This window comes from Syngnathus leptorhynchus, chromosome 5 (assembly GCF_054491065.1).
Source record: "Syngnathus leptorhynchus isolate UIUO chromosome 5, UIUO_Slep, whole genome shotgun sequence".
Taxonomy (NCBI): domain Eukaryota; kingdom Metazoa; phylum Chordata; class Actinopteri; order Syngnathiformes; family Syngnathidae; genus Syngnathus; species Syngnathus leptorhynchus.
Genome location: NC_141199.1, coordinates 4698888 through 4726032, shown reverse-complemented (window position 1 = coordinate 4726032; position 27145 = coordinate 4698888). Strand labels below are relative to the sequence as shown.

The 27145-nt window shown below is 41.5% G+C and overlaps 1 protein-coding gene across 1 annotated transcript in view; it reads left to right on the top strand.

Annotated features, from left to right (window-relative positions):
- sorcs3a (sortilin related VPS10 domain containing receptor 3a) overlaps positions 1-26486 on the top strand; it is a 249537-nt gene extending 223051 nt beyond the window's left edge. The window contains exons 19-27 of the mRNA XM_085911312.1: positions 1143-1329; positions 4666-4799; positions 7163-7286; positions 7597-7709; positions 19042-19173; positions 19266-19365; positions 24155-24260; positions 24687-24847; positions 25724-26486. Of these exons, the coding sequence (XP_085767438.1) occupies positions 1143-1329; positions 4666-4799; positions 7163-7286; positions 7597-7709; positions 19042-19173; positions 19266-19365; positions 24155-24260; positions 24687-24847; positions 25724-25782 (1116 nt within the window). The 3' untranslated portion in view covers positions 25783-26486. The remainder of the gene's footprint in view (positions 1-1142; positions 1330-4665; positions 4800-7162; positions 7287-7596; positions 7710-19041; positions 19174-19265; positions 19366-24154; positions 24261-24686; positions 24848-25723) is intronic.
- Positions 26487-27145: the final 659 nt, after the last annotated feature.

The following is a 27145-nucleotide window of genomic DNA, read 5'->3' as shown; positions in this document are numbered from 1 at the left end:
ATCCATCCATTTTTCATACCGCTTGTCCCGACGGGCGTGCTGGGACCTAACCCAGCAGTCACCGTGCAGTAGGCGCCCTGAACCGGTTGCCAGCCAATCGCAGAGCACACAGAAACGAACAACCATCCGGGGCAGTTTGGAGTGCTCAATCAGCCTACCATGCATGTTTTTGGGATGTGGGAGGAAACTGGAGTGCCCGGAAAAACCCCACGCGGGTACGAGTAGAACATGCAACCTCCACACAGGGAGGGCCGGAGGTGGACTCAAACCCGCACCTTCCTAACTGTGAGGCGGATGTGTTAACCAGTGCACCACTGTGCCGCCCGTGATTGTGCTTTAGTAAACATAATTAAACAACTTTTAGACTTTATAACCATGTATCATTGTATTTCCTGACTATAATGTAAATATATTCTTAACAATATTTAAAGATGCAATTTATTTTCATTCACCCATTCATATTGTACTAGACTAAATTATATAATTTGTACAAAGGACAAAACTTAATCTTGTCTTGAATTATAGCTAATTACAAGCACGACTGCACAATTACAAAGATTTAATCAGCAGAATGTTATTCGCTCCCTGAAAAGCACAGCAGAAATAGTGCTTATTTTTTATACAACAAATACTGTATTTGATCTTGTGAGGTCTAAATGCTGCTTTTTTTAAATGTCTTTATATGGCCACATATACTGAAGCTGAGTACCTCATCTTATGCTGTGAGTTGCTTATGAAGAGCATTTAATTGCATCTGCAATATGCCCCTCACGTGTTCTTCAGTTTAGAGTTTGTGTTTCTTACAGTGTAGGTACCAAATAAAATCACTGATGGAGAGCATGGCCAGTTCTGTGTAGGAATTCTATGTCCCTCAAAAATGACCTACAGTTGTCTTCTTCTGGGTGTGCACATGTCAAAATAGATTACATGTCACATGTGTCACAAACATTACTCCTATTTCACTTTCAACAAGTTATTATGCCCTCTGCAAGATTAATTTCCTAGTGTTTCCCCTTTTTCTCCCAGTGTCTCAATAAATGTGCCCCTGAAGTGTACACATACTACTACTGTGTTCTTCAACACAAAAGATAATGTACAATATTTTGAATTGTGGACCAAATGACATTTGTGCTGTCTTTCAGGGGGATTCTATACGGACAAATATCCAACTAGATTTTGGCGATGGCATAGCTGTGTCATATTCGAACCTCAGCTGGGCTGAAGAAGGCATCAAACATGTCTACAAGTCTGCAGGGATATTTTGTGTCACAGCTCTGGCTGAAAACTCCCTGGGTTATGACACAATAACACTCTATCTGCATGTCACGTGTAAGTGTCTACATTGTCCAAAAGTACATCTTTGCTCTTCCACATGTAAAATCTACTGAATAAAATGTGGCACTTCATGAACAACTTAAAATCAAATGAGGGATTAGAAATAAGTTTTATTTCTGTTTTACTGTAGCTCATTGAGATTCACTGGAACTTAATATTTAACAGTTGCTATTGTGATGAAAATAACTATTGGGAAAACATCACATTGATATTTTCATTCAATCAGCCCAAATTTAACTATAGATTCATTCCACAGACTTCACTCAGTAAAATTACATATACACTGATGTATTATTTTTTTTTAATTCTAATGGAGTAGTTGTCCTTGACTCATATACACATTCACACCTAAGGCAATTTAGAGTCTTAAATTAACCTACCATCCATTGTTTTTGGAATGTGCAAGGAAACCAGAGTATCCAGAGAACATCCACAGTTTTGGGAAGAACATAGATCCAAACCCACGACATCTGCACTGTGAGGCAGATATGCTATTCATTCACCATCCCACCTACGTTATCATGACTGAAATTATACATTTTGTGGAAGTCAGCAGCATACTTTTTTTTTCTCTGAAAACATATATGAACTTACCACATACAAATGCAAGATGACCGTCTTACACTTTCAGATAGACCACACTCACTGGACCTGTCAAAGTGGGGATAAAGATTAGTTTTGGTTCAAGAAGAGGAGTGCTAAATATGCCTTGGGAGTGAAGACCACCGAGACAATAACATTTAACAAACAGATTGTTTTGATTTTTCCATGAAAGTCATGTACTACATAACGTTATCCTTTATAATATCATAAACCAACCCAGAACCTATGTCAACTTTTAATATTAAACCAAATGTTCACAGCACCAAGAACAAATACAGTAATTGTTGTACTATGTTCATTTTGTTTTCACTTGTCAATTATTTTACTGGTTCTTTTATCACAAACAAGATATTTAGGTTGAATTACCTGACATGTTTCGGCTTGTACTTCCGCCTTCATCCGACACTCTGATGAAGACGGAAGTACAAGCCAAAACATGTCAGGTAATTCAACCTAAATATCTTGTTTGTGATAAAAGAACCAGTAAAATAAATACAGTAATCCCTCGTCACTTTGCACTTCACCTATTGCGGCCTCGATGCATCGCGAGTTTTTATGAAAACAAATATTACGGATATATTCACTGCATTGCGGCTTTTTACGGCATCACTTGCGCGCAGGGCTTTGTCTGCCCATATGTCTTTACTGCACACTATTGACCGGTAGACCAATGGGAACATGTTGATCCTTGCCACTGATTGGCTTGGAATTGTAAGGGCAGTTCTCACTACGCTTTATCTTAGCCTCTCGCAGTCACGCTACTTATCTACTCTTCCACTTCGTTACGTCAGCAGAATCGGGAGCATCTCTGATTTGCACTTTTTTGACACGAACGAGACAGGACAACCAAATGCAACATGGGCTCACACAAAGTTTAAAAGAGACAAGGAGGGCTGGAATGACTGCAGAGCAGGACGATGAGGCAAGCTGACGAGCCGGTCAGCAAGTGTGCATCGAAGCAGGCAGAGCAAGCTTTTTAAAGCTCTTTAAGAAGTGCTTAAAGATACAATAAAGTGTTTAAAAATACAATAAAGTGTTTAAAAATAATCATCAAAATCTTGTGCAAGGATGCCCTTGCGCTGGGCCGCAGGGTGGAGGGGGGCGTCAGCCCGTCAGCACAGCAAGAGCAGCGCGGCTGTGACACGTTTACACTTTAAAACGGGTGACACTCATTTTTTTCACGGGCCGCATTGCAGTCGTAATTTCTTGCAGAGCGCCATTATGTCTGTCAACCCAAATAAATGTATGAGCAACTCATATTATATACAGTATAAGCTACAAACCAAACTGACAAATAACTCGTTTTCAAATCAGACTTGTAAAAACTGGTCAAATATTAAAAAAAAAAAAAGGATGTTTTTAAAAGTGAAGACAATTTGTAATTCTAGTAATGACACGCAAATTTGATGCACAATTTGTCTTCGCGGGCCACATAAAATGTATCTGGCCCCCGGGCCTTGAGTTTGACACGAGTGTTTTTAACGTTTAAAAAAATTAATATACAATAAAGTATTCAAAAGTTCAATAAAGTGTTTAAAAATGAAACTATAAAAGTCTTGTGCGGCTACCCTCGCGCTGGGCAGCGGGGTGCATCAGCCGGCCAGCACACAAGAGCAGAGAGGCCTGACACGTTTACACTTCATAAAACGATTATAAAAGTCTTGTGTGGCTGTTGTAACAATATAGTTACTCTTATTTATTTTCTCATTTAAATAAATAAGAATGTTTCTGAAAGTCAGTTTGACTTTAAATTTTTTACAAAAATGTATACATATATAGAAAAAATGTTTAACAAATTCCATATAAAGTTTAAAATTACAATAAAGGTTCATAAAAGTCTTGTGTGGATATTGTAACAATATATTTACTCCTATTCATTTTCTTATTCATTTGAATAAGAATATTTCTGAGAGTTAGTTTGACTTTAAAATGTTTACAAGTGTTCAAAAATACAGAAACGTTTAACGTGTAACAATATATTTTCTCTATATCGCGGATCTTCACCTATCCGCAATAAACAAGGGATTACTTTGAGTCAAGAGCTTTATAACGCATGACATGTATGGAGTACAGGTAAACTAACATGCAGTGGATGCAGATTCATATTAACACAATTGTCGATGTACTTTTTATATATTACTAATATATAGGTTACTTTGGCCTTATTCTTACCAGGATTATCTATTGGTAAGAACTGTATTGAAAATGGGCGGCTCGGTGGCGCACTGGGTAGCACGTCTGCCTCACAGTTAGGAGGGTGCGATTCCACCTCCGGCCCTCCCTGTGTGGAGTTTGCATGTTCTCCCCGAGCCCGCGTGGGTTTTCTCCGGGCACTCCGGTTTCCTCCCACATCCCAAAAACATGCTTGGTAGGCCGATTGAAGACTCTAAATTGTCCCTAGGTATTTGTGCGAGTGCGGATGGTTGTTCGTCTCTGTGTGCCCTGCGATTGGCTGGCAACCGATTCAGGGTGTCCCCCGCCTACTGCCCGATGACGGCTGGGATAGGCTCCAGCACGCCCGCGACCCCCGTGGGGACAAAGCGGTTCAGAAAATGAATGAATGAATGAATGAATGAATGAATGAATGAATGAATGAATGTATTAAAAATGTGTAATAGTTTTTTTTAAATATTTATTATTATTAGTTGTACTAGTGCTATTATTAGCTATTTATTTATTTATTTATTTATTTATTTATTTTACTCCCTTATACTCTTCTTCTCTTAGGTCCTGTGGAGAATGTTCAGCTTCTGGCTCCCTTTGTCGTCATTAGAAACAAGGAAGTTAATATCTCAGCAGTTGTCCTACCCATTCATCCACGCACAGTCACCTATTTTTGGTGGCTTGGCAACACCACTGCGGTAACTCCACAAGCTTTATTTATTAGTAATATTACCCACAGTGGCTGTCTATACAGTAGCTACTAAAAGCCTACACACCCCTGTTCAAATGCTAGATTTTAGTGATATAAAAAAATATCCTTACAAAACTTTTTTCTCCACTTTTCCTCTATTATTGTCCCCTATGATCAAAACCAAAAGCTAATTTTCATTTTTATTTGCCACCCAGCAACCACAAATGTACCGTTTTTTTCGGATTATAAATCGCATTTTTTTTCATAGTTTGGGTTATACTCAGGAGCGACTTATATGTGTAATTATTCACAAATGTTTACTTGATCATTAACACATTACTTACTAGTACAGTTGATCACTTCACATGTTATTTTCACTTTAAAACGCACATGGGTGTGGAATAATTGGAGCCTCACTGACAATGAGTTCCATTCACTGACTTTCGGAGTCAGGAGATTTAATGATTTGATGTGACACGGATGGTTCGATAAATTTGTTGTTTATATTACATTTATTTGATATATCTAACTGACGTCAGCGACGCACGTAGTTCCGGACTCAACAGCTGTGTTTTTTTTTATATAGTGACACAAGACGAAGATTCCGATGGATTTAATGATTTGGAGTGACACGGATGGTTCGATAAAATTGTTGTTTAGATTATTGTTATTTGATAAATAGTTTATATATTATTATATGGGCCTGTGGAATGATTTGAACTGCAACTGAGGACAACGGGTCTGACGTCAGCGGCGTCAGAAAGGACGACGAATTCGATCGTTGGATTTAATGATTTGGAGTGACACAGATAGTTTGATAAACGTGTTATTCATGTTATAGTTATCTGAATATCTGTTAATATTACGTCAGGCCCGTTTTCAGCTCCTTGTTTTTGTTTATGTCCCGTTAGCATACCGTATCGTTTAGCCTGTTGCTGCTGGTTCATGTCTGTTCTTGGTGTTGGATTTTGTCAAATAAATTTCCCCCAAAATGCAACTTAAACTCCGGTGCGACATATATGTTCTTTTCCCCTTTATGGTGCATTTTATGGCTTTTAGCGGAGCGACTTTTAGTCCGAAAAATACGGTAATTATACTTTATTTTTATGTCACAAGATAAATCTGCACAAATTGTAAAATGGAAAGATACATACAATATACATACAAATATTGAACATGTCCTCTATATAAGGTGATAAAAGTCATTCTGGGGCCACACAAATGTGGTCTGATCAGATCAGACCAAAATTGAAAATGTTGTCCTGAATGCAAGGTGTTAATGTGTGTGGCTGAGAATGAACACACTTTGAACACACCCACACGTGTGAAACAATGGTGCAGCATTATCATGCTGTGAGGCTGCTTTCCTTCAGCAAGAGACCCATATAAAAAGATAGAGCGCAGTGAAAACCAGTTGAATTCTGCAAATATTTTTGTTGTTTAGATGAAGAGCGGCATCTCGGTGGCACAATGGTTAGCACGTCCGCCTCACAGTTAGGAGGGTGCCGGTTTGTTTCCACCTCCGACCCTCCCTGTGTGGAGTTTGCATGATCTCCCCGAGCCCACGTGGGTTTCCTCCAGGCACACCGGTTTCCTCCCACATCCCAAAAACCTGCTTGGTAGGGCGATTGAGCTCTCCAAATTGCCCCTAGGTGTGAGTCCAAGTGCGGATGGTTGTTTGTCTCTGTGTGTCCTGCGATTGGCTGGTAACCAGTTCAGGGTGTCCCCCGCCTACTGCCCATGACCGTTGGGATAGGCTCCAGCACGCTCGCGACCCCCGTGGGGACAAAGCGGTACAGAAAATGGATGGATGGATAGATGAAGAGCAGATCCAATTTTGTAATTAATTCATGATGAAATACGAGTCACTCTAAATGGTTTACAAATGGACAGACAATGATTATGAATATTTGAGTTACAAACAATCACACACATGAGCACACTGTCGTGTGACTTCAAATTTTGTTTGAAATACGTCCACAAATCCCTCTTGGCCCCAGATCCATGTCAGAGCACCCCCACACTGTCACTCACTTTCACTTGTGCTTTAGCTGATATAACATTTCATTCTGCGTTTTCTACAATTCCTTGTTGAATGCTAACATGCGATAGCCAACCCCCTGTCACCTGAGTGCACAAATCACAACATGTTAAAATACATAGTGATCACAATAACCAACTTCTGTCATTTATTAACATGAGCTTTTATTACACACTCAGCACAGCAAAAGCAAATATGCATGCAGTAAACATTTATAGCTAAGGATAAGGTCCACAGATAAAGATGTGACATGATAATATGTGACATACATATGTGATATAAATTTGACTGGTGTATAATTGTTGATTGAGATTTCTCTATTTTTGCAGCCAATTGTCACATTAGATGGGAGTGTCTCATATACCTTTCCCAATGAGGGGGTGTATTCTCTCACAGTTCAAATATCTGCAGCCAACGTTATATTCCAAGATACAAAAACTATAGCAGTTAGAGGTGAGTAAAGTGTGTTCTTGAAACTCACATGTTAAATAAACAGTCAGATCATACTGATAACCTGTAGATAATGTTGTCTACCTTTATCTGAAATTAAATGAGCTGACTGTAAGTATCTGAGAAGGATGATGATTGCTTTTAACTTGACTGGCTACAGCCAGTGTGTATTTAGCCCACAATTAGTGCAGGGGATATAACGAACCTGAGACTGACTATGAGATAAATGATGACAGGTGTTAGAACTCAAATTTTGAAAGAAATAGAGTGCCAGCCTAATATAAATCAAACTGTTCCTGACTCTCCTTGACAGGATTCTTCAAATCACTTCTTTTGTCATTCTCCCCAAATCTGGATGACTTCAACCTTGATTTATCCGAGTGGAGGCAGGATGTGGGGAGAGTAATTAAGAAGGCTGTTCTCCAAGTGAGTGATTTTCATTCACTCCCTGATCTCTTTTTTCGCCCACCTCCCCGTCACTGCCTTTGATATGCTTTCTTTTCTATCTTCGTATCGGCTAGATGATTCCTTGTCTAGGTTTTTCTCAATTATTTCCTTTATCCCCATTACCTGTGCTGTCCAATACTCTGAAGTCATTGGTGCGGAAAGAGAACAACCTCAGGCCTCCCTGTGATTCATCATCAGACAGGTGTGAAGACGCCTCTGCTTCCCTTGTCCCTCAGGAAATTGCCTCATGAGCTCTAATTCCTTAATTTTAAAAGTTAGACACACTGTATTAAATTATTTGCTAGGTTCTGAGCATGGGAGCTTAGAAGGAACCTATTCATGTTTTACTGAGGTTACGTGAGTGTATGTGTGTGTGTGTGTGTGTGTGTGTGTGTGTGTGTGTGTGTGTGTGTGTGTGTGTGTGTGTGTGTGTGTGTGTGTGTGTGTGTGTGCGTGTGTGTGTGCATTTTTGGCATGTACACTTTCGACATTGAAATATCGGAGATGTGAGAGCAATTGCTATATTTTACACAGCAATTTCTGACAATAAATAATATGGCACTGTATAAACTGCGTGGATATACAGTGCATCTGGGAAATATTTCATTCCAACGTCTAATGTACCGCATTTCCCGGACTATAAGTTACGTTTTTTTTCATAGTTTGGCTGGGGGTGCGAGTTATACTCAGGACCCACTTATGTGTGAAATTATTAAAACATAATTATATAACTTCACATGTTATTTTCACACTAAATCGCAAGAGGGTGCGCTAGGCCTATGTTGATAATTGTGTGAAGCGCCGCATCTTCTACCTCTGGAGTTAGCGGAGTTGTTTAAAAATGACACAGAGGATGAAGATTTTATTGGATTTAGTGATTTGGAGTGACATGGATGGTTTGGTAAACTTGTTAGCATATTATTTTTGCTATAGTGATCTGAATAACTTAATATGTTACGTCAGGCACATTCTCAGTTTGTTGTTTGTGTCATAAAACGTTAGCATACCGTACAATTATTCAGCCTGTTGACTCTATTCTATTTTTAATTAAAATTGCGTATCTGTTCTTGGTGTTGGATTTCATCAAATAAATCTCCCCCCAAAATGCGATTTACACGCCAGTGTGACTTATGCATGTATTTTTCTTCTTTATGCATTTTATGGCTGGTGCAACTTGTACTCCGGAGCAATTTATAGTCCGGACAATACGGTAATATTTGTTTCCCTCATAACTACACATAACAGAACACAATGACATTGTGATATAAGTTTTTTTTTTCTTATGCAGCTTTGACTATGAAGCTTAAACTTGACCTGATGTGCATCATGTTTCCACATATCAATGAGTTTCCTTCGAATGATGAGTCTGGCAACACTGTCACACATGTCGAGCTCTTGAGTGAAGCCTCAACAGCCCTGTCTCACTACTCTACCACGACACTCGAGATTCACCACTTAAAATGACAAATAATCAATGAATGAAAACAGGTGACGTTGCACACTACTGACACTTCCCCTAATTTGAAAAGCTGTATTGAATGCTGCACAACCTTAAGCTCAGCGGTTAGCGAGCCAGATGAGAGTCGGTTCTATCCCCGATTCGGATGAACACCAACAGTGACATGATTATATGGTATAAATACTTATGTATACATGAATACATATTTATACATATATACATACATTAATGCATATATTAATCTATTTATTAATATGTATCTATATATGTATTATATACATACATAGACACCATATATAACCAGAGCCGTGCCTACATTCTGTGTCATTAACACTTGGTGTTTTTAGTGTTTTTCTGCACAAAATGCTGAAAACTCTGGACTTGGAGCCAAAAACTTCTGATTCTCCCTATCATAGGATTCTACCAGCAGCATGATGGGGAAAAATGCATTGTGAGAAACAAAATGCCTCAAGAATCTAGTTGTAGTCTTGATTTCTGACCATGCAAAATTCAGTCTTTGTAAAATCTCAGCCTAGACTAGACTGAGGCGAAAAACGAAATGTGAGCCTGTGTGAGATTCATAGTCTTTCAAAGGCTTTTTCAAAATCTTCAGATGTACCGTAATTTTCGGACTATAGGTCGCTCCGGAGTATAAGTCGCACCCACCATAAAATCCTCAATAAAGTGAAAAAAATATATATATATAAGTCGCACCGGAGTATAAGTCGCACTTTTGGGGCAAATTTATTTGTCAAAATCCAATACCAATATCGTTTAGCCTGTTGTTGCTGGTTCTTTGACAAATAAATTAGCCCCAAAAGTGTGACTTATACTCCGGTGCGACTTATATATGTTTCTTTTCACTTTATTGTGCATTTTATGGCTGGTGCAATTTATATTCCGGAGCGACTTATAGTCAGAAAATTACGGGATACATCAAATAACAATAATGTAAACAACTATTTTATAGAACCATCCATCGTCACTCCAAATCATTAAATCCATCGGAATGGAATCTTAGTCTTGTGTCCCTTAAAAAAAAAAAAAAAAAAAGTTTTAGTTTCCGGAACAAGGTGCGCCGCTGACGTCAGACTAGATAACTAGATAGACTCAAAAACAGCTTCATACTCCAAGCTGTCAGGATCCTGAATTCCCTCCCCCCTCCACCCTCGCCTGCATAACGTCCTGTTCTTTGGCGCTATGGTCTGGCTGTCTGCTAATAGCACACTTGCTCCATTTTGCTGCTCTTATTTGTCTATTTATTTATCTTATGTTTATTTATCTGGGTTATTTGCTTATTACTTATTCATTGCTCTTGTCTGTTCGTTTTTACTCTTTGTGCTATTTGATTGTCAGTGATGTGTACTGTGTCTAGTCACCGTGGGACGGTGGGAAACGTAATTTCGATCTCTTTGTGTGTCTTAACGTGAAGAAATTGACAATGAAGCGGACTTTGACTCTGATATATCAAATAAATGTAATATAAACAAAAAAATTATCGAACCATCCATGTCACTCCAAATCATTAATTCCATTGGAATCTTCGTCTTGTCACTTAAAAAAAAACAACGCTGACGTCAGACTAGCTAGAGCAAATAAATGTAACATAAACAAAAATTTTAACGAACCATCCGTGTCACTCCAAATCGGAATATTCATCCTCTGTCAATAAAAACATAAAAAAAATAAAAAAGCTGTTGACTCCGGACCTACGTACGCCGCTGACGTCAGCCTCGTCGTCAGACTCGTCATCAGCCTTGTCGTCACTTGCGGCTCCAACTATTCCACAGATCTACGTATACTTTATTGTAGCGTTACCAAAGTACCAGACGTGGGTTTGGTAACCAGCTCTTTATTTCACAAAAGAAGAGCTCAACATGTGTGTGCTCTAATCAAGCACCCCCCGCTGCCTTCACAGCCTCGCTAGACAATCGTAAACTACTGAAGTCTAACAACATACACGTTCCTACTCTAAATAAACTATATGTCAAATAACTGTAACATAAATAAGTTTATCAAACCATCTGTATCACTCCAAATCATTCAATCTCCTGACTCCGGAAGTCAGTGAATGGAACTCATTGTCAGTGAGGCTCCAATTATTCAAGATTCAAGAATTTTTGTTGGCCATGTCTGAGCATGCTAAACAAGGAATTTGACTTCGGTTCATCTCAGCCTCTGTTCAACATTTAGGTGACAAACAACACTCAGGACATGCGAAAATTGACAAATATTCTCAAACATCCCCTGATCTTCAACTCCCAGGAGTTTCCAGAGCCATAGTGCGCCCTCATGTGGTTTGAAGTGAATATAACATGTGAAGTGATCAACTATCAAAGTCAAAGTCAGCTTTATATTCAATTTCTTCACGTTAAGACACACAAAGAGCTCGAAATTACGTTTCCCATCGTCCCACATTGACTAGACACATTACACAACACATACAAGCAAATAGCACAAAGAGTAAAAACAAATAGACAAAAGTAAAAAAAAAAGTCAAAGTTCGCTTAATTGTCAATTTCTCCACATGCCAGGCACACAAAGAGATCGAACCAAGAGCGATGAATAAGTAATAAGCAAATAACCCAAATAAATAAACAATGAATAAATAAATAGATAAATAAGACGAGCAAAATGGAGCAAGCATGCATACAGCAGACAGTCAGAATAAAGCGCAAAAGAACAGGACGTCACACAGCCGAGGGAGGAGGGGGGAGAGAATTCAGGATCCTAACAGCTTGGAGTACGAAGCTGGTGGTGTGGGAGCGCAGGAATCTGTACCTCTTCCCAGAGGGCAGTAGATCAAACAATCACGGTCGCCTTGCGGGTGACACGGGAGGCGTAAATGTCCTTCAGGGAGGGGAGCAGAGCCCCAACGATCTTACTAGCAGTGTTCACTATGCGCTGCAGAGCCTTCATGTTGTATTCAGTGCAGCCACCACCCCACACAGCGATACAACTAACGCTCTCAATGGTGCCACGGTAGAATATGGTCATGATAGCAGGAGGAGCACTTGCTCGCCTGTGTTTCCGCAGAAAGTACAAGCGGCGCTGAGCTTCCTTCACCAGCGACGCAGCGTTGGTGGTCCAGGAGAGGTCCTCACTGATGTGCACCCCCAGGAATCTGGTGCTGCTCACTCTCTCCACCACAGCACCGCCGATGGTCAGCGGCAGGTGTTGGGTGTGACCCTTCCGGAAGTCAACAACAAGCTCCTTGGTCTTGCTGACGTTCAGCAGGAGGTTGTTGTCCCTGCACCACGTGGCCAGATGGTCGACCTCCGACCTGTATTGGGTCTCGTCTCCCCCGGTGATAAGATCCACCACAGTCGTGTCGTCTGCATATTTCAGCACGCGGTTGCTGCTGTAGGTTGCGGTGCAGTCATGCGTCAGCAGGATGAAGAGCATACATACATACATACATAAGTACGTACATACATACCGTAAATTTCAGACTATAACCCGTGCCTTTTTTCTTCACCTTCACCTCCTTCATCTTCTTCCGCTTATCCGGGGTCGGGTCGTGGGGGCAGCAGCTTTAGGAGGGACTCCCAGACCTCCCTCTCCCCAGCCACTTCCTCCAGCTCATCCCGGGGGATCCCAAGGCGTTCCCAGGCCAGCCGAGAGACGTAGTCTCTCCAGCGCGTCCTGGGTCGTCCCCGGGGTCTCCTACCGGTGGGACATGCCCGGAACACCTCCCCAGGGAGGCGTCCAGGAGGCATCCTGATGAAATGCCCGAGCCACCTCATCTGGCTCCTCTCAACGTGGCGGAGCAGCGGCTCTACTCCGAGTCTCTCCCGGATGACCGAGCTTCTCACCCTATCTCTAAGGGAGAGCCCGGACACCCTGCGGAGGAAACTCATTTCAGCCGCTTGTATCCTGGACCTCGTTCTTTCGGTCACGATCCATAGCTCGTGACCATAGGTGAGGGTAGGAGCGTAGATCGACCGGTAAATCGAGAGCTTTGCCATTTGGCTCAGCTCTCTCTTCACCACGACGGACCTGTACAGAGTCCGCATTACTGCCGACGCTGCACCGATCCGCCTGTCGATCTCACGCTCCATCCTGCCCTCAATCGTGAACAAGACCACAAGATACTTGAACTCCTCCACTTGGGGCAGGATCTCATCCCCGCTCCGGAGAGGGCATTCCACCCTTTTCCGACCGAGGACTATGGACTCGGATTTGGAGGTGCTGACCCTCATCCCCACCGCTTCACACTCTGCTGCGAACCGCTCCAGTGAGAGCTGGAGATCACGGACTGAAGAAGCCAACAGCACCACGTCATCTGCAAAAAGCAGTGACGCGATGCAGAGGTCCCCAAACCGGATCCCCTCAACGCCTTGGCTGTGCCTAGAAATTCTGTCCATAAAAATTATGAACAGAATCGGTGACAAAGGGCAGCCTTGGCGGAGTCCAACCCTCACTGGGAACGAATCCGACTTACTGCCGGAAATGCAGACCAAACTCTGGCATCGGTGATACAAGGGCGCCCCGTACTCCCGAATCACCCTCCAGAGAACCTCCCGAGGGACACGGTCGAAATCTTCTCCAAATCCACAAAGCACATGTGGACTGGTTGGGCGAACTCCCATGCCCCCTCGAGGATCCTGCCGAGGGTGTAGAGCTGGTCCACTGTTCCACGGCCAGGACGAAAGCCACACTGCTCCTCCTGAATCCGAGGTTCGACCTCCCGACGGATCCTCCTCTCCAGCACCCCTGAATATACCTTACCAGGGAGGCTGAGGAGTGTGATTCCCCTGTAATTGGAACACACCCTCCGGTCCCCCTTCTTAAAGAGGGGAACCACCACCCTAGTCTGCCAATCCAGAGGCACCGTCCCCGATGTCCACGCAATGCTGTAGAGGCGTGTCAGCCAAGACAGCCCCACAAACATCCAGAGCCTTTAAGAACTCCGGGCGGATCTCATCCACCCCCGGGGCCTTGCCACCAAGGAGTTTTTTAACTACCTCAGTGACTTCGACCTCCGAGATTGGAGAGTCCGCCTCAGAGTCCCCAGGCCCTGCTTCCACAAAGGAAGGCGTGTCGGTGGAATTGAGGAGGTCTTCAAAGTATTCCCCCCACCGACTCACGACATCCCGAGTCGAGGTCAGCAGCACACCATCTCCACTGTAAACAGTGTTGACCGTGCACTGCTTCCCCCTCCTGAGATGCCGGATGGTGGACCAGAATTTCCTCGAAGCCATCCGGAAGTCATTCTCCATGGCCTCGCCAAACTCCTCCCACGCCCGAGTTTTTGCCTCAGCAACCGCCGAAGCCGCGTTCCGCTTGGCCATCCGGTACCTGTCAGCTGCCTCCGGAGTCCCGCAGGCCAAAAAGGCCCTATAGGACTCCTTCTTCAGCTTGACGGCATCCCTTACCGCTGGTGTCCACCAGCGGGTTCGGGGATTGCCGCCACGACAGGCACCAACAACCTTACGGCCACAGCTCCGGTCGGCTGCCTCAACAATGGAGGCGCGGAACAAGGTCCACTCGGACAATGTCCCCCGCCTCCCCCGGGACGTGGGAAAAGCTCTGCCGGAGGTGGGAGTTGAAGCTCTTCCTGACAGGGGATTCTGCCAGACGTTCCCAGCAGACTCTCACAGTACGTTTGGATGGACAGGCATCTTCCCCCATCATCGGAGCCAACCCGCCACCAGGTGGTGATCACTTGACAGTTTTGCCCCTCTCTTCACCCGAGTGTCCAAAACATGCGGCTGCAAATCTGATGACACGACTACAAAGTCCATCATCAAACTGCGGCCTAGGATGTCCTGGTGCCAAGTGCACACATGGGCACCCTTATGCTTGAACATTCATTATTGACAATTTGTGTCGAGCACAGAAGTCCAACAATAGAACACCGCTCGGGTTCAGATCAGGGGGAGGGGGGGCGTTCCTCCCAATCACGTTTTTCCAGGTCTCACTGTCATTGCCCACGTGAGCATTGAAGTCACCCAGTAGAACAATGGAGTCCCCAGAAGGAGCGCTCTCCAGCCCTTCTTCCAGGGACCCTGAAAAGGGCGGGTACTCTGAGCTGCCATTTGGTGCACAGACACAAACAACAGTCAGAACATGTCCCCCCACCCGAAGGCGGAGGGAGGATACCCTCTCGTTCACCGGGGTGAACCCCAATGTGCAGCTGGGGGGCAATAAGTATGCCCACACCTGCTCGACGCCTCTCACCGTGGGCAACTCCAGAGTGGAAGAGAGTCCAGCCCCTCTCAAGAGGGCTTTTACCGGAACCCAAACTGTGTGATGAGGCAAGTCCAACTATGTCTAGTTGCAACTTTCTCAACTTTGCTCCTTTCCACCCAGAGAGGTGACATTCCATGTCCCAAGAGCCAGCTTCTGCAGCCAGGAATCGGACCACCAAGGTCCCTGCCTTTGGCCGCCGCCCAGCTCACAATGCACCCGCCCCCTTTGGCCCCTCCCACTGGTGGTGAGCCCATGGAAAGGGGGACCCACGTTTTCTTTATGGGCTGTGCCCGGCCAGGCCCCATGGGCGAAGGCCCCACCTCCAAGCCTAGCTCCAAAGAGGGGCCTCGGTGACCCGCATCTGAGCGAGGGAAATCTGTGTCCATATATCTTTTTAATCATGAGGGGCTTTTTGAGCCGTGCTTTGTCTGGCCCCTCACCTAGGACCCTTTTGCCATGGGTGACCCTACCAGGGGCATGAAGCCCCAGACAACATGGCTCCTAGGATCATTGGGACTCACAAACCCTTTCACCACGGTAAGATGACGACTCACGTAGGGGGGTTTCATAGATATTACACATTTGATTTATAGCGATGACGTTACGCAGCCCCCCATTTATTTCCAAATGGACCCAAAATGGTACCGTTCCTTTGTGCTTTGTTTGTGCTGGTTTGTGCTGCTACGTTTCATAGATATTACACATTTAATTTATAGCGATAACGTCACTCAGCCCCCCATTTACTTCCAAATGGACCCAAAATGGTACCGTTCGTTTGTGCTGGTTTGGGTTAGGGTTAGTTAGTGTGTAATATCTACGAACGTACATACATACAGACAGACGTACGTATGTACATGCAAAATATCAACTGATTGTCAAATTCCTCTTCGCTGTGCTTTATTTTTTACTTACGTGCATTTTAACAACTTGTATTATATTTATTTTCAGCACTTAATTTGTTTTTACTATGTATGTTTGTTTAGAGTGCCACATTCTCTAATTTAACTTTGGAATTGATATAAAATCATTAGTATCACATGTGAGTTTTGGTGTTTCACAAGTTTTTCAATGATACCAACCTTTTGAAAATAGGATAAAGATTGAGAGCGTTATCAAAATTTTGGGGCCCTCACAACTTGAGACCTCGCTTAAGGTTACATACATAAAACAGATGCCCTTTAGTAGGGAAACAAGGCAGGCTTTATGCAGATTGTGGCTCTTGGGCATAAGTGCGTCTTTTAGAATAGGTCCCTTCTGATTCGCTCACTTACTTACAGTGGTAAGGAGAAAATAGGACAATGCGCACGGTAATGACTAAAGCGAGGTTCAGACTTCCGCTTCTAATGCTCAAATCTGATTCCCCCTTAGTGCTATGCCTTTGCCATTGCTGCATTGTCAATTTTTTTTAAGCAAAAAAAAACAAATACAGTTTAATAAGGGATTAATTGCTGCTGTTCCATGTTCATTTTAAAGAAATTTCAATTGGATTTGACAGACATTAAGAAAAGACGAGAATTATTTTTTTTTATTATATACCATGGGTTGGGAATCCAAAATGTTCAAAGAGCCATATTGGCCCAAATAAAATAAAAATCATACCTGTCTGGAGCCGCAAAACTCTAAAAGCCTTTTATATGGCAATATAGACTGTCAATACATAAACTGTATGCTTACTACCGTAATTTTCGGACTATAAATCGCTTCGGAGTATAAGTCGCACCGGCCATAAAATGCACAATAAAGTGAATTTAAACATATATTAGTCGCACCGGAGTATAAGTCTCCCTTTTGGGGGAAACTTAATTGTCAAAATCCAACACCAAGAACAGACATGAACCAGCAAAAACAGGCTAAACGATACGGTATGCTAATGTGACATATACACAAACGAGGAGCTGAGAACGGACCTGACGTAACATTCAGTTATTCAAATAAGTATTACATAAATAACACGTTTATCAAACCATGTGTGTCACTCCAATTCATTAAATCCATCGATCGTCCTTTATGTAAACAATGCCGCGTATGCGCCGCTGACGTCGGACCCGTTGTAAGTTGCATTTCTAATTATTCCACATACCCATATAATGATATATAAAGTATATATAAAATATATCATATAAAAACAATATTATCAAACCATCTGCGTCACTCCTAATCATTAAATCCATCGATCGAATTCCTCGTCCTTTTTATCAACAACGCCGCTCGCGCGCCGCACAGATCTAGTATATAACTATTCTGTAACATTAACAAAGTACCAGGAAAGACGTGGGTTTGGTAAACGATTCTTTATTTAACAAAACAAGACTTCAACGAGCCAACAACTACTGAACTGTAACGATAAAAACATATACAAGTCGCTACACGAAATAAAATATATCAAATAACTATAACATAAATACGTTTTTCAAACCTTGTGTCACTCCAAATCATTAAATCCTTCAAACATGAGGCCCTTCATCATCTTCGTCATCCCATGATCGAGTCCTTTGTCTTTATTCAAACAACCGCCGCGCTGCTGACGTCACTTGCAGTTCAAATTACAGTAATCCCTTGCTACATCGCGGTTCGTTTATCACGGTTTCACCACATCGCGGATTTTTTAATTTTGAAAAAAATCACATATAAGTCGCTCCTGAGTAGAAGTCGTCCCCCCACCCAAACTATGAAAAAAAAACCGCGACTTATAGTCCGAAAATTACGGTAATAAAATAATTAAAAAATTATAATAATAATAGTGGTAGTAATTCGATCATTTCTTCTTGCGGCCCATTAGAGTTCACGTACCTGCATAGCAGAGCTGTCTGTTCGATATCGGAATTGATGTCCTTGATCTGGTGATCGGTGATATTGTTTGTGCGGAGAGGCATTTCTTTCGTTTTCTGAATGATTTCGGTTTTGTTTTTGAAGTCCGAAAATAGACACTCTGATATTTTAATGAATGAATCCCTTCATGTACTCGCCATCGGTGAATGGTTTTCCACCCTTTATTATCTCCCTGGCTGCGACAAAACTTGCAGCAGTAGTAGTTTGGAGATGCAATCCACTTTTTGGAAATGTTTTTTCGGTCCTCAAATTTCTCCACCAGCACTGCAATTGCACGTTTACTCTCAGTTTATCTGAAAATGTCGCTCCAAATTCCTCTTCTTGTTATTTGACAACTTCTCATTGCAAATCAAACATGCAGGCAATGCTTCAGCAAATACTTCAGTCCATTCTTTCTTAAAGCCTCTGTTCTCAGCAATCTTTCTCTTTTTGCCTTTTGAATCCATGGCCAATCACTCACACACCTGTTTGTTTACAATGTGCTGTGTTGTAGACTATGACGCAATTTTGCTATTTGACGCCATTCTTAAATTTGGTATTTTTAATATGTTTACAACTACATACATTTTTACAGCATGAGAATGGTTGTCATGATTACCATATAAAAACCATGTTTAAAAAAACAACAACAAAACAACAACATATTTTTCCATTTTCACGCATTTTTGCAAAAATTCCAGGGAGCCACTAGGGGCGTGCTGAAGAGCTGCATGTGGCTCTGGAGCCGCGGGTTGCCGACCCGTTATATGCGTTACACACGCTTCCTAGAATGCATGTCCCTTCAAAGACTATTTGCAGTCTGCATTTTGTTTTCTTATTGCGCCACAGGTGGCTGAGTTCCCAGAAGAGCAGTTTTTAGTAGCTGTGTACCCTGGAGTTCCAACTGCTGCTGAGCTTTTCCTGTTACCACACAAGAACCAGTCACATGACAAGAAGAAGAGTGAGGAGGAACTAGAACAAGTATGAGTCACAAATATATTTGATACCAAGTTACTTTGTAAATTGAATCATATAGTTTTAATAATAAAAAGCATGCTGCATCTTCTAAACAGGTTTCAAGCATAATTGTAAGTGCACTGAACCAGAATCTGGTGGAGTTTGAGCTGAAGCCTGGTGTGAGGGTGATTGTATACAACACGCAGCTAACACTGGGTAAGAGATGTTATTGTACCTTTCGATTTTTAATTCATTTAATTTATAGCATCTTAATGTATTTCTTTTTGCTTCGTTTCTGTCATCATCAGACCGTCGTTTTATCAGCAATGTAAATCAATACAAACAATTACATATAATTTGTTGCTGATGAAGAGATGCCCTTTGAAATTACACAGGGCAGGAAAGTTTCTTTAAACAATGGCTCTGAAATGACTGCCTGAAAATTCTGAAAATTTTTTCAATTTATTTTGTCATTATTAACAGAGCAAAATATTGGTCAACATTTTCTGCAGATGGCGTTCTGCTGACCTAAATGTATTTCTGATGGTGATTTTAAAAAAAGGACTTTACTTTTTCTTGCACACCAGGTTTTTGAGATTCACTAAATCCACTGTTCAGTTTGATCCGCCGTTTTGTGATGACGGTGTTCGGTCTGGTTCAATTCACTTTTTACCGAGCAAAACTCAAAGTGTAAAAACAAATACATGAAGGATTTTCACAGAATTATTAATAAAGACTTTTTGTTGTTATCTTAGTATTTTTTTTAATTATTACTCATCAGAAATGTATCTTTGGTTGTCTATGCCAAATGCATATTATGATAGGCTGAATAATTAAAAGCATTTCTATCGAATGGCAAAAGGTACAATAAATCTGTGTATCCACAAGAGTTTGGGGTAAGTCACAAGCAAGCAAGTTTCAAGTCTTAGCCTTCAAGTTTCAAGCAGACCCAGTTTTTAGGGAAAAAAAAAATAATCAAGTCGTCACCAAAAAATGTCGATGCCGACCGCAGATGAGTAATGAGTTAAGATGCATTCCACCAATGGGTAAAGAGGGTTGACACCTTTGAATTTACATAAGACGTAGGTGGGCCCAAGCAAACTACCGTAACACCAAGATAGCATTTAGCTGCCAACACCACCACCGTCAGTAACCAGAGTGACTGGTAATGTGGAAAAGTTTTTTGAGGAGTGCTCCTCCTTGTCTTCTTGAAGAAAAGGGAAATTATTCTCCCTCCGTATAAACACCGTAAACACACACGAGACAAGCGGTGCGTCATAATATCTCATGTTTGCTCAGTATTGGCAGATTACACCATGGCTGGGTGTGTTTCTTACAGTCGCTACTCGACCTGGTTCGGGACAATTATAGGGATAGAAAAAAAACACTTCCTTTTCTCTCCTTGTCCTCGGGGTCGCAAAATCGGTGTTCATCCAGGACGAGTGGACAGACTGTTCCGTTCCGGGGACGGAATGCCCATGACTGTTGATATGTAAAACCTGACACCAAGATTTATTAAGCTACTGTTCATTTGACCTAGGTAGGTCAACCATAAATCCAAGAAAAGAAAAGGTTATGAAGAATACAGAATGCTTAATGTTCATGCAATATGAGCTACGTATATTAAAACTGAAGCCAACCTTAAGGAAGAATGCACTGTAGTATGTGTAAGCAACAGTAAAAACCTGGTGTTCTGCTTAACATAACATTTCTGGATTGAGAGTTAAACAATTCAACCACAGGGGCACGCCATAATGGACATTTCCGTCCCGTTGTCTATAGAAAAATACGTCCCCAATGCCTTTCACGTTCTTTCTCGTTCATACATAACGTCGCGTGACACCAAACCTGGAAATCATTGATTCATTCAAAAATATGCACGGAGCACGCACTGGTTCACCCCGGCCTTTCTGAATTTCAATGTGTTGCTTAAGTGTGCCGACCGGAAATTCAGAGATGGAGTGCCAGTGTGCACAATCAAATGCCCTGACTGAGGATAGCAGCTACAACGCAGTGCTAACTGTGCTTGAAAATGTATGGAAAAGGGACCTTCTATCTCTAACACATACACTGACGAGCGCAAGGGCATCGGAGGGGTTTAGGTTAGCGGTCATTCAGTTGACAGATTACTGGCCGCAATGGATTTTGCAAATGCTGTATGCCCTTACTCATTCGAACTGGTGTACATTATGCCACCAGTCAGATGAAAACATGGGACGAAAAAACCTGGCTTGGTGCCTGGATGTGGAAAAAAAGAGCCCAAAATAAGCACGCAACACAGTGAGTACATGTAATAATATAATGCTTTCATTAAAATGCAACATTGTATTTATATGCAACAGCACCGATCAAGACACAATCACTGACACAATACAGAAGCAGCGTACGGGGGAAGTTGAGTATGCAAGTCATCACAGATCATGACACTAATGATTACGGTATTTTCCGGACCAAAAGGTGCACCGGATTATAAGGCGCACCTTCAATGAACGGCCCATTTTAAAACTGTGGCCATATATAAGGCGCATAAAATAGAAGCTGTACTGCAACAAACTGCGGTTGACTAGGGTTGCGATATGCATCCACTAGCCAATAACCAATGGGTCCTCTGTAAACAATCGCGTTTCTCAAACTATCCTATAAAATGATCAGAACTGACTATAGTTCGATCTAACACCTTGGTACTGCTTACCTATGTTTCCCTTCCATATCGATCCGTAAATTTACTCGATACATTAACAGAGCAACCGATTTTGACATGAAATAGCCTCGTGCGTATAGCAGCTATCACTACAGCATTAGCCACCCGCAAACTCCCATGAGCCTTAGCAAAGTGTAAACAATCGCGTTTCTCAAACGAGGGCTTAAAAGATGATCAGAACTGACTAAAGTTTGATCTAACACCTTGGTACTGCTTACCTATGTTTCCCTTCCGTATCGATCTGTAAATGTACTTGAAACATTAACAGAGCAGCCTATTTTGACATGAAATAGCATCGTGCGTATAGCAGCTATCACTATAGCATTAGCCACCCGCAAACTCCCATGAGCCTCAGCTCGCAGACTCCCATGAGCCTCAACAAAGTGTAAACAATCGCGTTTTTCAAACGAGGGCTTAAAAAATGATCAGAAGTGACTAAAGTTTGATCTAACACCTTGGTACTGCTTACCTATGTTTCCTCGGTATCGATCCGTAAATTTACTCGAAACATTAACAGAGCAGCCTGTTTTGACATGAAATAGCATCGTGCGTATAGCAGCTATCACGATAGCATTAGCCACCCGCAAACTCCCATGAGCCTCAGCTCGCAGACTCCTATGAGCCTCAGCAAAGTGTAAAGTCAAGTCAAGTTTATTTATAAACAATCGCGTTTCTGAAACGAGGGCTTAAAAAATGATCAGAACTGACTAAAGTTCGATCTAACACCTTGGTACTGCTTACCTATGTTCCCCTTCCGTATCGATCCATAAATGTACTCGAAACATTAACAGGGCAGCCTATTTTGACATAACATAGCATTGTGCGTATAGCAGCTATCACTATATCATTAGCCACCCGCAAACTCCCATGAGCCTCAGCTCGCAGATTCCCATGAGCCTAAGCAAAGTGTAATCAATTGCGTTTCTCAAACGAGAGCTTAAAAAAGGATCAGAACTAACTAAAGTTTGATCTAACACCTTGGTACTGCTTACTTATATTTCCCTTCCGTATCGATGCGTAAATGTACTCAAAACATTAACAGAGCAGCCTATTTTGACATGAAATAGCCTCGTGCGTATAGCAGCTATCACTATAGCATTAGCCATCCGCAAACTCCCATGAGCCTTAGCTCGCAGACTCCCATGAGCCTCAGCAAAGTGTAAACAATCGCGTTTCTCAAACGAGGGCTTAAAAAATTATCGTAACTGACTAAAGTTCGATCGAACTCCTTGTACTGCTTACCTATGTTTCCCTTCCATATCGATCCGTAAATTTACTCGAAACATTAACAGGGCAGCCTATTTTGACATGAAATTGCCTCACGGGTACAACAGCTATTCAGTGATGCCCCCTGACCACGGTTGCCGTAATGCTGGTAAGCGATGCGACCTTGTAATTTACTAGTTGTACTAAAACGTACTGAAAATTTGGGATCAACAAATTCATAAATTGATCCATATATAGGGTGCACCGGACTATAAGGTGCACTGTCGGCTTTTGAGAAAATTTTATGATTTTAGGTGCGCCTTATAGTCCGTAAAATACGGTAAATACAAAAACTTTGAAAATTATTGTTATTACTGACAAATGTTGAAGTGAAAACACTTTGCGAGAAGTATTCCTCGAACTGGCTACTCGCTTCCTGTTATCTTTGTTATATCTCCAAAAATGTGTTCTCAGTGCCATCAGACGTAGCAGACAGAAAATAAATACATCTCATCGGTAGTGGTTTTGCACGATCATTGTAAATTAATTGGATTCAGTTTAGAGCTGGCTCCAGGGAGATAAATTGTTTTAATGATCCAAATATTTTACTCCATGTGCAAATCAGACAACTTTGTTGAGCATCAATAAATACCTGCCAGTTCATTTGACTCAGGGTTGGACAGGACAGCTGCATCAGTCTCACATCTTGCTCACTAAAGCAGTTTACAAATCCAGGTTAAAAACAATTTTCCCTCTTACCGATGATTCAGGTATTTTAGAGCATTTATAGAATACATTTTGGGAACACATTGTGAAATGTGCTATACAGTATAATGTAACTCAAGCTGCTTTGCCTTTTTTTGACTTGCCTACAACAGTCAACCACAGCACATGATTGGTCATCACAGGATTAGGATATCTACATCAAACTTGAAAATGTTTTCCTCAATGTAGTTCTACAACAGAACTGTGTACAGTTAGCTATCACTCATAATTTAACTATAGCAATTATAAACATTTGCCTCTAAATTGCAATAATACATAGACAAAAGGACAACATTGTACATACAATTGTAAAATGACTCCACGTTTCGACAGCACCCTTGGTGGACTCCGACCCTCGCCATAGGAGCTCTGCTCTGCTAATGCTCCTATCAGTGGTTTTCCTTGGCCTTGCCGTATTCCTCATCTACAAATTCAAGAGGTACATTTCCCCACAAGAGAATTATGTAGAAACCTAGAATGTGTATGTTATCATATCAATCATTATTGATGGTCACAAATGACCACAGTCTTGACTCGTAATTTATGGTCTTGTCAGGAAAAAAGATGTGTACACCACCTTGAGATCACAGACAGCCTCATCGTAGTATGTGCAGGATGTGAGGAGAATATCATCGTACATCATACAATTTAGTGTAATGCATTTAGCACAAGTGCCTTTTGTGCTATACTTACTGCGCAAAAGTCATTATCCTTCTGTAAAAAAAAAAAAGTCATTATTATTAATGAATATGCCATGCCTCAAAAGATAAATGTTTTCTTATGTTGGACTTGATACGAAAGGAAAATATTTGCCCAGTGTTTTTTTGTCTTTGTTTTGTAATTTAACTCTGCGCTAAATTTCTAGAAAAATACCTTGGATAAACATATATGCAGAGGTGAACCAGGAGAAGGAGCAAGAGATGATTAGCTCGGTGGGCCAAGGTGACAACACACCAAAAATAACACTGAATGAGTTCCCCTCATCTAAAGAACTCACGGAGAAAGAACTGGATGCAAGAGTCAAAAGTAAGTTATGAGCACCAAAATGGTAATTGCCTAAATTCAGACAATAGGCAAATGTGACCAAATTAGATTTTTTTTGCCCGGCACCTGTCGCAGATTTTTTTTTTTTCAATGGCTCAATTTAGATTTTTTTCAGATCCAACTTGGGTCACTTTCATATGTGGTCCAAGATGGGATACGTATCTGATTTATTGCAAAACCCCAGTCTGAAAGTACAGGTCACATTACCTAATGTAATGTAATTGAAAAGCAACACCATTCTGCACGTCAGGAGCGGGAATAACATCAGACATGGCTGACAACAGAGAGGAAAATGAGCAGTAGAAGGAAAATGAGGTTTTAGATTGAATTAATGTTTTGATTTTAAAAAAACACATGCAAGTTGCTACATCCACATCCATATTAACCTCCGTAAACACCACATCATGAGTGACGTCTCTTCTGCGCATGCGCATCGCTTTGAGAATGCATCAAACAATAGCTAGAATTTGCTATTATTAAGTGAAAATATACAAATGAAAATCATAGCCATAGAGTCAGATCTATTGGGTTCAACCCTTATTCCACCCAATAGGTTAAATAATACCTTAAAGTCAAATGGAATTGATAATTGGAAAAACAATGGATAGATAGAACAATAAATTGAATCCACAGTGCCTCACAGATAATCAAACATTAAATACGAAGCTATCCGTCTTCAATCAATATTGGTCGAACATAGTTTATTAATATTTGATACAAAACCTACAGCACATGAATCAATTACATTTTAATCAAGTCGATGGCATACACAAATTTGCTCAACATAAGCTACATACAGCAAAGGTGCCAACTAATTTCTTCTCCTTGTATTTTTTTCTATATTCTCTGTCTTCTCAGGGGGAGTCGCAAATGCCCGTGAGAGCACAAGGGAGATTCCAAACTGCACTAGTGTCTAGAGTGTGTACTTTACAGCAATCTCGTGTCAAGTGGTCTCTCTTTCAGTTTTGTAATTCTCAAGACAACTGCTGTGAATAGTTTTCTAAGAGACCTCATTTTACAGCCATGCATGGAAGTCATGTTCAACATCCCTGCAGCAGTCAATGGGATTATTTTGTCCAAAGACAGAACATCAATCGGTTTTGTGTGTGCATCAGCGGGGTAACACATTTATAAAGTTATAGTTTGCTTCAGAAATCATTTCTGCTTATGTGTAAACAACAATGTATAAGTATTTAACTAAACCGAGTATTAATACATACCCTAAACTATTGCTTCCTGTTCTGTATATACCATGTAGTTTTTCAATGGCCCATAGTATATCATGGCAAAACATCAGACAAATAGTGTGCTTTTGAAAGTCTGAAAAATTAAGGTGTCATCTTTGCTGGAATAACATCATTGACCCATGCCTGTTGCAACTGATGACACTTATATAAATAATTAATTATTGTATATACTTTTTTTTTTAGTCATCCCCCATAACATATTTACTGATTTTAAGAGTTGTACTCTTCTAGGCATGTCTTTAGAGAAATGTATGTCACTTTCTACACATTTTCATACCCTGAATTTTTTAAATGTACAATACATTGCGAAAATTGCCATGTTTAATGTTAATACTTTCATTTTGTATTATGTGTGTACTGTGTACTAAGATAAATCTGCATATTGCATTTGCCTCTGTCATTAATTGTAAAGTCTGAGCTGGTGTCAGAACAATCTCAAACATTATTAGGGTGACTAACCGTCAAAGTATTCACCTGCTGATAGTTATACACAGTCATTTTGGAAAATTTTGCAAAAATCCGTATTTATGTTTATCTTTCAAGATCCATCAAGCAATGTTCGAAAGCTTAGGTTCTCTAAAGATCGCAGTTTATTAATTACACCAGATTTATTTTATTGTATCACAGCAACAGCTAATCTTAAATTTTGCATGTTAAAGTGCTCAACCAATGATGTGAACACTCCTTCAATCATTAGAGATGTGTGACACAAAATAGCTTTCAAGACAAATGTAAGTTCGCTATTGTATATTCTGAAATTATGACTTATGTAAACTAGGCATCGTCCATCCATCCATCTTCTTCCGCTTATCCGGGGTCGGGTAGCGGGGGCGGCAGCTTTAGGAGGGACTCCCAGACCTCCCTCTCCCCAGCCACTTCATCCAGCTCATCCCGGGGGATCCCAAGGTGTTCCCAGGCCAGCCGAGAGACATAGTCTCTCCAGCGCGCCCTGAGTCGTCCCTGGGGTCTCCTACCGGTGGGACATGCCCGGAACACCTCCCCAGGGAGGCGTCCAGGAGGCATCCTGATGAGA